General features: G+C 36.9%; 1 protein-coding gene across 1 annotated transcript; it reads left to right on the forward strand.

Annotated features, from left to right (window-relative positions):
* The first annotated feature begins 5,572 nt into the window (after positions 1-5,572).
* On the forward strand, positions 5,573-10,114 carry rib (BTB/POZ domain-containing protein ribbon). Its single transcript, XM_073086021.1, has 2 exons — positions 5,573-5,844; positions 6,865-10,114. Exon 2 carries the CDS (start codon positions 6,882-6,884, stop codon positions 8,364-8,366), a length of 1,485 nt encoding a protein of 494 aa, XP_072942122.1. The 5' UTR covers positions 5,573-5,844; positions 6,865-6,881; the 3' UTR covers positions 8,367-10,114.
* Positions 10,115-10,875: the final 761 nt, after the last annotated feature.

Here is a 10,875-nt window from a genome sequence, read left to right on the forward strand (position 1 = left end):
TCGCTAGCAGATCGAGTCCGTCCAAGGACGTCCACTTCTCTTATACCTGCTGTGTATAACCCAACTTTATTCCCCAAACAAAAAGTTCATTTTACTACAAAAGCCTTCATGGTAATCCGCTGGACTGGCTGGCAAGAAAAATGATCCTGAATAAAAAAGCAAAAAAGTAGAAAGCGCGCGGTTGTTTTATTTGTAGAGCTTCGAGCGAAGACAACATGGCCGCGGAAGCGAATATAAGGTAAACGTGGAATTGTAGGTATTCATTTCGTTACCTATTTTGTTGTACATAACTGTTACTGTAAAATAAAAACCTGAATAACTTTATTTATTTATTTATTCATAATCACCAATAAAATGTACACCAAATACAAGCAACAGTCATAAATACAGTAAAAAGAGGTAACTGTCATTACAATTGTAGGTGAAGACAGCATAATATGTAATATGTAACTACAAAATCAAAATAAATTGTACGTAATTTGTTTCGTGGTCATGAACGTAAAACATCAAAGTGTACAATTTCGTTTATATTCAATAGAGGATACATGTTGAATGCATTTCGGCAAAACCTTTGTAGAGTCGTGCGTTCAAAAAGTTCGTTACGCGCCGCCCTGTCTGCAAGACAGGTGCTTGCCGATATATTTTGACAGCGATACTTAGCAGATCCGCCTCCTTTTTAATTTATTGGTGTTTTTATGTACCCTCATGACCCATTTTCGATCAAGTTGATATTATCATTATTAAATTTAATTTATTTGTTATTATTTATGGGAATAAGTTTTGGATTCGTTTGTCTGTAACAATTAATGTACGACGATTTTGGGTATGTCAGGTTGCACATCCAAAAATGTAAAAAAACTTTATTCTCATATTATAATGAATGTAAGTGATAATTGCTGCTTACGGACATTTATAATCAACCCCAGATAGTTGTAGAGTTTTAACTAAGGTCTGCCATAGATATACCTGTGGACTAAGTTGGAACACCTCGTTAAATTGCTTCTTTCTTACCACGCCGTAATTGAAAGACATAATTTAATTTTAAGAAAGCCCTACGGGGTTGTCATCATCAACAAACTACTCGTATATACTTACAATGCTTTATTTTACGTAATAACTTTTACACAAGTATATATATTTTAGCAACTGTCCCACAGGGTAGAAAATTAAAATAAAGGTATGAATTGCTAATATCATTATCATTGTACTAGACAATGACAGGAAAGAGTATTGTTTCACCTCGGTTTCGGGGAGTTTCGCTACAATGACTCGCATCCGGGCGCTCCCGAACCGAATACGGACCAACGTTATTTATTTATTTAAATATTAAACAAGAAATATAATTTAAATGTTAATCTACGTTAATTCTAGTTAGGGTGTGATAAAAAAGAGCAAATAAAGAATTTCTTCATATATCCAATTAAAGACGATACAATGAGACATTAATTAAATATAGAAGGTATGGTATTTTTTAATGATATGGTAGTAACTAGCAGAATAGCATTTAATCTGTTATAAAGTGAAGACTATAAAAGTGATACCTAAACTTGACCACTATTATATTTGCTAGCCTCTTGTCTGCCTTCCTAGACTCACTGATACTTTCATCTAACCACTGTACAGGAATAGGTGTTTGTCAAAGGTGCACTAAAGCTACAGCGGCACTCTCTTATCTTTGCAGTGATACTACTATTGTTTTCTGATTTGCAGGGCAAAGCACCCTTAATCAACATTTTAACTTAAGCCTCATGCAGAAACGCGCCTGCATTGAATTTATTTCTACTCATGTTTTGCTCCCTTTTATGTATTTTTTTAAATATTTTAAATATAATATAAATTCCAGTGTAAGTAGCTTTACACTAGAATTTTTATAGTCAGAATAATAAAATCCTGCGCGAATAATATATCGCAACGGCTAATAAAATTACATTGCAATTATGCAAACAGGATTTGGCTTGCCTATTTAGTTAAATAGTCTCTTAGTAGTTGAGATAAGGGTAGGGGCTCCCCAGATAATATTGAATAATAAATTCAGGCAGGGCGCGTGGCAGGATGCTGGTGACAAATGACGAGGCGGCCGGTTTGCGTGAAATTACAATTATCTCTTTATGCTGCCCACCAACCCTTCTCTCATTATGCAAAGTCAATGTATTAATTGACTTGGAGATACTTAAACCACACACACACAACTCCATTATGTCTTTATTGCGATATATATACACAAAGGCACGTACGAAACACATAATGATACGTTAATTCGCAAATCAGCCAACTGCACTTTTTGTCAAAATGTTTTTATTTATTTTGATTTCGTTCGACGCCATTTACTGTCAATATAAACAAAAAAATATTTTGACATAAAGTGATATGGCTGTTTTGCGAATTGAGGTATCGATATGATTTTTTTAATGGTTATTTTCGTGTTTAGTAAGATTGTTACTATATTTAAATTTCATTAAAATCAACTTTGTTATTAAACGCTAATGAATAGTTAAAACTATGATGAGTTAATATATGTGTATTTACATTAATGTAAAGACGATTGGCAAATATATTTTTTGCACCTATATATAATAAGTAGGTGTCTGGATTTTCGCCCGCGTCTCTATGTACGTGATACTTAGGCTCTATCTGCAATGCAAGCATACTATATGTAGAGCCCAGGGTTCAATATATAAGGCTTGTGTTTTTCATTGTATACAATTGTATTACATACATGTCAAAGTTTTGCTTATTCGGTGTAGTGTGTGATAGATAAGATTGAAAGCGAAATTATGTAGACTTGTCAGGAAGAATGGAGTCGTAGTAACGTGTTAAATCGCGGTCTTATGATGCTTTAATCAACATAATGTGCATAATACTATCCCAACTACACCATTATATGAAATAAGAAATGACATGAAGTGAAAACTATTGTATAAATCATGGTATTTAGCCAAAAAATATGTAGAGTCCAATATACTCGTATTATGTGCTTGAAAGATGTACAAGTAAGTTCAAGTGTAGTATTTCGTGTCATTTAAAATCGTATGAATAACGAAAGCGTGAATGGCTTTACGAGTAGGTACTGGGGCCGTAGATTATAAAGAAGAGCAATGTCATTGCCGAACCGCGGTCCCTTCGGCTCATCAGCCGCGTCAATTTCAGAACTCAACAAGCCACCATGCGGGATCGCATTATTGCTTTTTTATTAGTTTTTTTCCTAACCCCCGCTTCGCATGCTGTTTTTGCTCCGTGGGATAGGTCGCGGCGTCACTGTTTATGCTGGTATTAGCATAATGCGCTTTTGTGCATCCTTGTCAACCAATTGAAAACTAAATTGTATTCAATGAGCAAATACCCAAAGTTCGTCGGACTCTGAATTACTAACCCCGCGATTGTCTGCAAAATCGTTACTAATTACGAACTACGAATCAAAGGTCATAACTGTTTAGGAGTATTAACAATGGCACATTTGCATTTCTGCATTGTATTTCCGGGGCAATAACCAAATTATCATCTAAGTTTAACGGTCGTGTGGTTGACCGCTGATACGGCGGTGTCGTGTGTTTAGAAGTGCAAATAATCAGTTAATTAACTGCTAAGACAGTTACTTTTCAGTATCTAAACAAGTACTTAGGTTTATCTCGAATCGTTAACGAGTTTTAAATTATATTTTGATATCAATATACACTGCGAAGTTCCTACTACTTTGTGTAACTATTGGTAGATTCGTTTAGATTCCCACAAACGAAATGCTCTACAATTCCCAGTATGTGGCTGTTACCGATATGCAAACGATTTGTTCGAGAGCTCTTCAATTCGCGGTGAAGCAGTTCTGGCATTTGCTGCCATTGTTTACGACATGGAACGTTTACAGAATTCAATTATCCCGTGAGAAAATTAATTTGCATACAAATTTGGAGAGATTATTAAATATCAAAAGCAATTCGGTTCCATGTTTTGGGAAGTAAAGTATAGAAAGCCATTAGTTTTTTATGTAAGGTATGTTTTTTATTTGTAATTTAATATTGTATTTATTTTTTAATAAAAACAACTTAAAAGTAGGTCTAAATGATGTACTTTTATTTTGCAATGTAAAAACCGAATCAAACTATACTCGTATAAGACTGTTTACCAACGGCTGTGTTTTGTGAAATATTTTTAAGAACACAACTTAATCTATTAGAAGACAAAAATACTTTGCCTATGGCTGGACGATTGAGTTAAATAAAATCGATTAGATATTAAATTCCGACAACAATCCGCGTGTCCCGTATCATCATTAATCTGATGAAGAGTGACGCTCTCGTCGATTACCAATATGAACCCTTTGACAACAAATTGATAATATTTGTTCTTTTATTAATAGCAGATGTCTACTTTCTATATTTAGAAACTCAATTCTCTTATTTTTACGCCTTTTAAGGGAGACCTAAGATATAGGTAGGTTAGGTACATATTTTCATGGACAGGCAAAGACAAAACAGTTTATTGTGTTTTTGTTTTGATTTTATATTTCAAGTCTTTTACTCATGCGTTTTTGTCAACTTTAGTGTTATCTATTAAAAAATTAAAATAGTCGTGATTCGGCCACGACACGAACTTGTAGGAGTAAAATCTGAAAAGAAATTAAATGCTTTTGAAAACGTTTATCCAAGTAATGTACGAGTATTAACAGTACATAATTGTTAATGTATTTAGTTGTCATAGTTTTACATTAGTAGAATGACTCAATATAAACAATATGATGTTATTTTATATTCGTCGAATCTTCGCTACCAAATGCTGCCAGTCTCATATGCTTTCCGTCTCAGATGCGTGGTTGTCTATTCAACAAAAAATATTGCACACTGTCTGTTCTATTTTTGAGTGCATTTCGCGCTATTTTGGCGTTCCCTACGCAGGCATTATGTCAATGACCCCGATTCGCGGCGTTGTTCACGTAGTTTTGGAAACTTTTAGGGCGATTATTTTGAGGCGAAATGTGGAATACTCGCTGTCTCTACCTTTTGTTTGTATTCAAATGATCCTGTTGTCAATACAACGCAAATGTTGGATGTTTAATGCTGCTCTTATAACAATGTTTTGATGCTTAGGGCCCTATTCAAAACATTTTCAGGACCAATTATACAAGTATCTAATTATACAATTATTTTTGTGAAGATGCATATTTATCATATTTAAATGTTCATATTATAGTGGCCGACGGTTATAACAACTCAATAGAATACCTCTACCAATACAAGAAAGTATTTTAACAAACCTCTAACTTTTGTCTAATGTGAATGTTAGGAGTGCATGTTAATTCGATTTTTATGATAATTAGCGACGCGAACTACCTACGAATACGTATTCGGTTCCGATGGCACGGCGCAAAGTTAAATGTTAGCATACAAAGGTCTCATACGTGGTTTCAGCTTTTAATATGCCGAATTTGGCTTTAATCTACGGCCGGCTCTCCTATAAGGTTGTGAGTGTATAGGCGAGCGTACGACGCGTGCGCACTCACTCACACTCAGCCGAGCGCCCTCCTCGGCGCTGCAATTCGTTGGCGCACCGCCCCGCGCTCCCGCCCGCACGCAATTGCACTGCACTCCGGCGCGCTGCGTGCGTAAAAAGCGCACGCAGGCGGCGCGGGGTGCGGCGGCGGAGAGGACCGCGAGCGCTCGCCTGCAACCAGCAGTCACCGCCAGACGCTCGCAAGAGCACACCGCCCCCACAGGGCGTACTCACCACTGGCTCGCTCGCGAAACAACCCCCGATCGTGCTACTAACTTCGTACTGTGCCAATGCGAATATTCTCTTGCAAAATCAACGGTACGACGCGTTCATCGTGTTTGGATCTTTAATTACTTATTAAGGGTAAGTGGATCATATTTTTTGTTTTGAATTTTACCTTTTCATAACTTTAGGGCTCGTAGACCTGCTACGGCTACGACGTTGTATTTTGTGCCGGTTCCGATTTATTACAATGTTATTTTCGGTTAGATGTTGTGATTTAAACTTTACGGTGTAGAAAATAAGATAGTGTAGTGGATTGTTAGTGAAATTCGGGAATACTTTTGCATGACAAGGGGTCGACGGCGTAGTGGCTTTCATCGGTCCCCTAAGTTCGATACCTGTAGAATAAAAGGTAAAAAGTCAATTTAGCAGTAAAGAAGGGCTACGGAGCGATATATGTAAATGGGTAAGGGCAGTGCAGTCGAGCAGTGGCCGCGAGTAGAGGCGTACGTTCGCATTAGTTCATCCGCGGTTCGCCTGCACACAACATATACGCAAGGTTATGCGCTCTTGGTTATAGTTGCGTAGTGACTCTCGAGACGTGATAAGCTACGCAATGTATCCTGCTTCGACTTACGATGACATTTTGCCAGGTATTACTATAAATAATAACGATATAGGAATTTATTATCATTTTGTATTGTGGATTATATTATTTAACGTGTGTTGTCTGTTATGTTTTTGTTTTTTATTTTTTATTTCGCATTCAATAATTTATACTTAGTAGAATATTTTAAAAGTGCTGCGCTCTTTGTTTTCAATAATAAATCTTTTTAATACAACATAAAGGTATTTAAAACAGTTCATTTTTTATTTTAAATTTAAATTTTATTTTTCTTAAAATTCATCACTCAACATAAATACATGCTATAATTTTAAATTACTTGTTTATTATTAATTCTAGTTATATTTATTTTGTTTGCTTTGGTTTTTTTAATCTCAACTTAAAAAGTATAGTTGTTATATTAATATTATTTTCGAAATATGAAAATTGTTTTTTAACATTTTATTTTTATAAAGGTCCCGTTATAAATATGACACCTTTTTAGATTCTAATAAGAAAACAACAGTGTGTTAACATGAACTTTTATTTGTCCACAGAAGCACATCTACGCAAGATGGGAAGTAGCGAAGGACAGCAGACGTTCTGTCTGAAATGGAATCACCACAAGACCAACTTGGTGGAGATTTTAGAAGCCCTTATCAAAGTGGAGACCTATGTTGACTGCACCTTGGTGGTCGACGATCAGGTCACCTTCAAGGCGCACCGAGTCGTGCTTGCTGCGAACTCTCCATACTTTCAATCAATCCTAGCCGATGTTCCTATGGATCACTGCAGCATCCTCTTCCCGGGTGTAAAAGACTTCGAGATGCGCGCACTTCTCGAGTACATGTATACAGGGGAAGTAAACGTCACTCAAGCGCACATACCGCGTATTATGAAGGTCGCTGAACAGTTGGAAGTTAAAGGACTCTTTGACATGACTGAACTCCGACGAGGACCGGGTGGTAGCGAACGCACGCCCGCCGCCTCGCCACCTAGAGTTGTACCCGCGGCGCCATCTAGCGTCTCCCCTCCGGTGCAGGCTTGTCGTTGGCCGCCGCCGCCGACCGCACCTGTCTTATCTGCCGCTTACGACTCGGCGGATATGAATCCGTTGAAAAGAAAAAAACTGTCAAGTATGCTGGCCACTCGTGATACACCAATCTTAAGGAATGTTCTCGCCCAAGCTACTCCTGTGGATTCGTCTCAGCCCATGTCGCTTGTATGTCATCCGGTGAGTCAACATGCCCCTCCAAGATTACACTCAAACGGCTCTGCTCACGAACCAGACAGGCCCTCAAGCCCTCAACGCCCCTTCGAGTATCGTCCCCGCCGATTATCTTCACGAGCTTCGTCTCCGCCCTACAATCGGTCTGATCGATCAGAAGATGCTCACTCTCCATACACGGAGAGGTCTTTCGAAGAGGAAAATCAACGCACTTTTCATCCTTCACCTCCACCTACTAATTTCCAGCAAGATGTAAGAGCTGGGTTGGCTCCATATGTACCACCTCAACAGAAACCAGAATGGAAGCGATATAAGCAATATACAAGATCTGATATCATGTCTGCCATAGAATGTGTGAGAAACGGCATGAGTGCGTTGCAGGCCTCTCGTAAGTATGGTGTTCCTTCACGTACTCTGTACGATAAAGTTAAGAAACTAGGTATCACGACAAGTCGTCCGATGAGTCGTGGTGTCAAGAGGGAATCAAATGGTGCCGCTTTTCCGTATGGATTGAGCGGAACCGGAGGCAACGATGACGGTTCACCAGCGACTCCTCTGATTGATCCATCTTTCTTACAACAAGCATTAGAAGGAGCTACGAGGGACGGCGGTCGGGAAGCCTTGCATGCTATGGCTTTAGCTGCTGCGGCACATGCAGCTTTAACGCCACGAACTCCACCTCGATCAGCTCCACAGTCACCGCGCTCACCCCTACCAGATGACGACCACGTTGAAGACCTCTCTGTATCCCGACGCCGTGACCCGGATCCTCCTGCTGGTGTTATCGTACCGCCGCGTAACTTTGCACTCGATTGTAGCGAAAGGGATTGAACGTGTTGCAAACATCAGCGAACACTTAAAAAGACTGACTTAGGCGTACAAAGTTAGGATAAGGCACTTATTGGTAGGTTACTAATAGGACGCGCCGCGCGCGCACGCCACGCTGACCGGGCGCACCGGCCGGGCGATTGCAATGGGCCCCGCGGCCACTTATATTCTACCTCTCTTCTTCTTTATTTATTTCAAGCGCCAGCAAATCCCGACAACGAAATAAAATTTCCGTTTGACGGTATGGCGGTGTCTTTTTGTGATTTTATGTTTGTTTTCTTCATCTGTAGTTATTTTACGTTTTATGACATTTACGTCTTTGTTAATGTAATAGCATGTAGGTTAGCTTTAATTAGCATGTAATGTTTTAGTTACAGCGGTAACCGTGTAGGGCCAGTGGTCAAGGCAGAGAGGCAGGCCACTGCCGCGCCCGCGTGGGTCCGCCTAGACGAGTTATTGTGCAATTTGTGTCCGGGACTGTGATGTTTATAGACTGAAACGCCGCCATTACCTCACGCTCGCTACAGATTAACTCTAGTCCGTAACACAGCGCGACGTTTCCTTTTCGAAGCTTTCACGACGTTTCTGTGTGGCATACTATCTCTCGTAAGCTTCAAGTCGGATTGCAAAAGGACCGTGCAACGTGTGATGCTCATGTTCACCTAGAATAGCGACGTATTTATAACCTACCTACATTAATAATATAATTAATATAATTGTTTGCGTTTTGCCATAATTGTTCATTGTTGATATCTAGTTATATTCACTTCAGTATATTGATGTTTTGCACAAGCACGGCGTTTTTATTAGAATTAGAAGGTTTCTTATACCTTAGCAATTATAGATGCTCAATTAAGTGTTTGTAAACAGCAGTAGCATGTCGTCGCGTTTCTTGAAATACGTAATATATATAAGTTTATTGGAGGGTTAACTAATATGTATGAGTTGCTAAGTATAATGCAATTACCTATTATCATTTCAATGATTCATTAGTAATAAATATCTATAGGTCAGAACTTACATTATTGTAAAACATATTTATTTTGATGGGAATCTTTATACCTCTACTAATATTATGTTAACAGCTTTTAAGTCAAAATATTATATGTTAATTTTATGATATAGTTTAAGTTAATTATAACAAACAACTATGATTACTTTTTTTGGTAATTCATTGAAAGACTGATTTGTTACTTTAGTCTAGTGTGAAAATGCCATAGATACGGATAGTAGTTTCATGTTTTAAAGTTAAGTTAAACACGTATTGGGTGTGTAGTTGCTACACTATGAGAGTGTCACTGTGTTGTGCCTTTGTTTGTTGAAAACGTATTTTAGGACATTCCAGTAGTTACACGTTGTGCTCTATTGTAATTAATGGCTAGCCAGCCAAATCACAGTCTTAACTCTGTGTTTTATTTACGTGAATAAATATTGTTATGGACATGCGAGTGATACAACTTAGTCCAGTCATACTAAAATACCTCATTAATTTGTTGCTACATCAGATGTTATATTATATGATCATTATAATTATAAATCACCTATTTTGTGCCTATAATTGTATATTAAGTATGATGTTATGCACTAGAGAGCATCTTATTTAGTTGTAAATTGGAGATGTCTCACGTACTAAACGTAGTTGCTATGTATACAAATAGCTTAAAATAAATCGAGTTTGTTTATCTTGTACCTACATATGATAGTAAGAACTCTATATTTACAGATAATATAATGTTATAAATACAAAATTAAACGTTTAATGTCATTAAAAGTATTTTATTACCTCCACATGAAATTCGAATGAAATTTTGAAATCTTTTTGGTTAAAGCTTAGTGAAGATTACACTAATTAGGATGTTTTTATTAACTACCTATCTGTGTGATTAACTTTAGCTATATACCTAGTGATTCAGAATAATTATCATTTTATCAATAAAAATGACGCATAGATTAACTGACCCCATTCTATTAATTAATTAACATGCAAATATCTTCACATTCTCCATTCATCGTTGATTTTATCATATCCACTGATTACTCTACTTTATATGCCTTTAATTAACTCACTTCGCCAGTTTAATTAAAATCTTGGGAGTAGGTAATCGATAATTTGCCAGCTACCCAATATGTACAAACTACTTAATTGATGAAAGCATTAGGTAATCATCGATAGGTAATACATCAATGCCGATATTTATATTATATTATTATTTATACATTATTTATTTATTTTTAATTTAAATTATTTGGAAACAATATTTACTAATAAAATTGAGAACAAAACATTAAATTTATCTATTATCAAATACAATAGAAATATGAAAAAACAAAAAAAGAAATATAAAATAAGAATTTTACGAATAGTTTCGAAAATTAAGTTCAATATCAAATAGAGATGATCAATTTATTTTTTAAAAAGATAAGGCTTTTTAAGTGGTAAAAGCCTAATAATTTTTTAAGGAAATTTCGTTATAGTATATTTTGCTATTTACCTACATCTTTTATCACTCGT

The sequence above is a fragment of the Epargyreus clarus genome, unplaced genomic scaffold, assembly GCF_041222505.1.
Source record: "Epargyreus clarus isolate Ecla_fem2 unplaced genomic scaffold, WU_Ecla_fem_2.2 ptg000023l, whole genome shotgun sequence".
Classification (NCBI taxonomy): Eukaryota; Metazoa; Arthropoda; class Insecta; order Lepidoptera; family Hesperiidae; genus Epargyreus; species Epargyreus clarus.

Coding starts and splice junctions, on each gene's coding strand:
- rib (XM_073086021.1), top strand. CDS start 6,882: ATGGGAAGTAGCGAAGGACAGCAGACGTTCTGTCTGAAATGGAATCAC.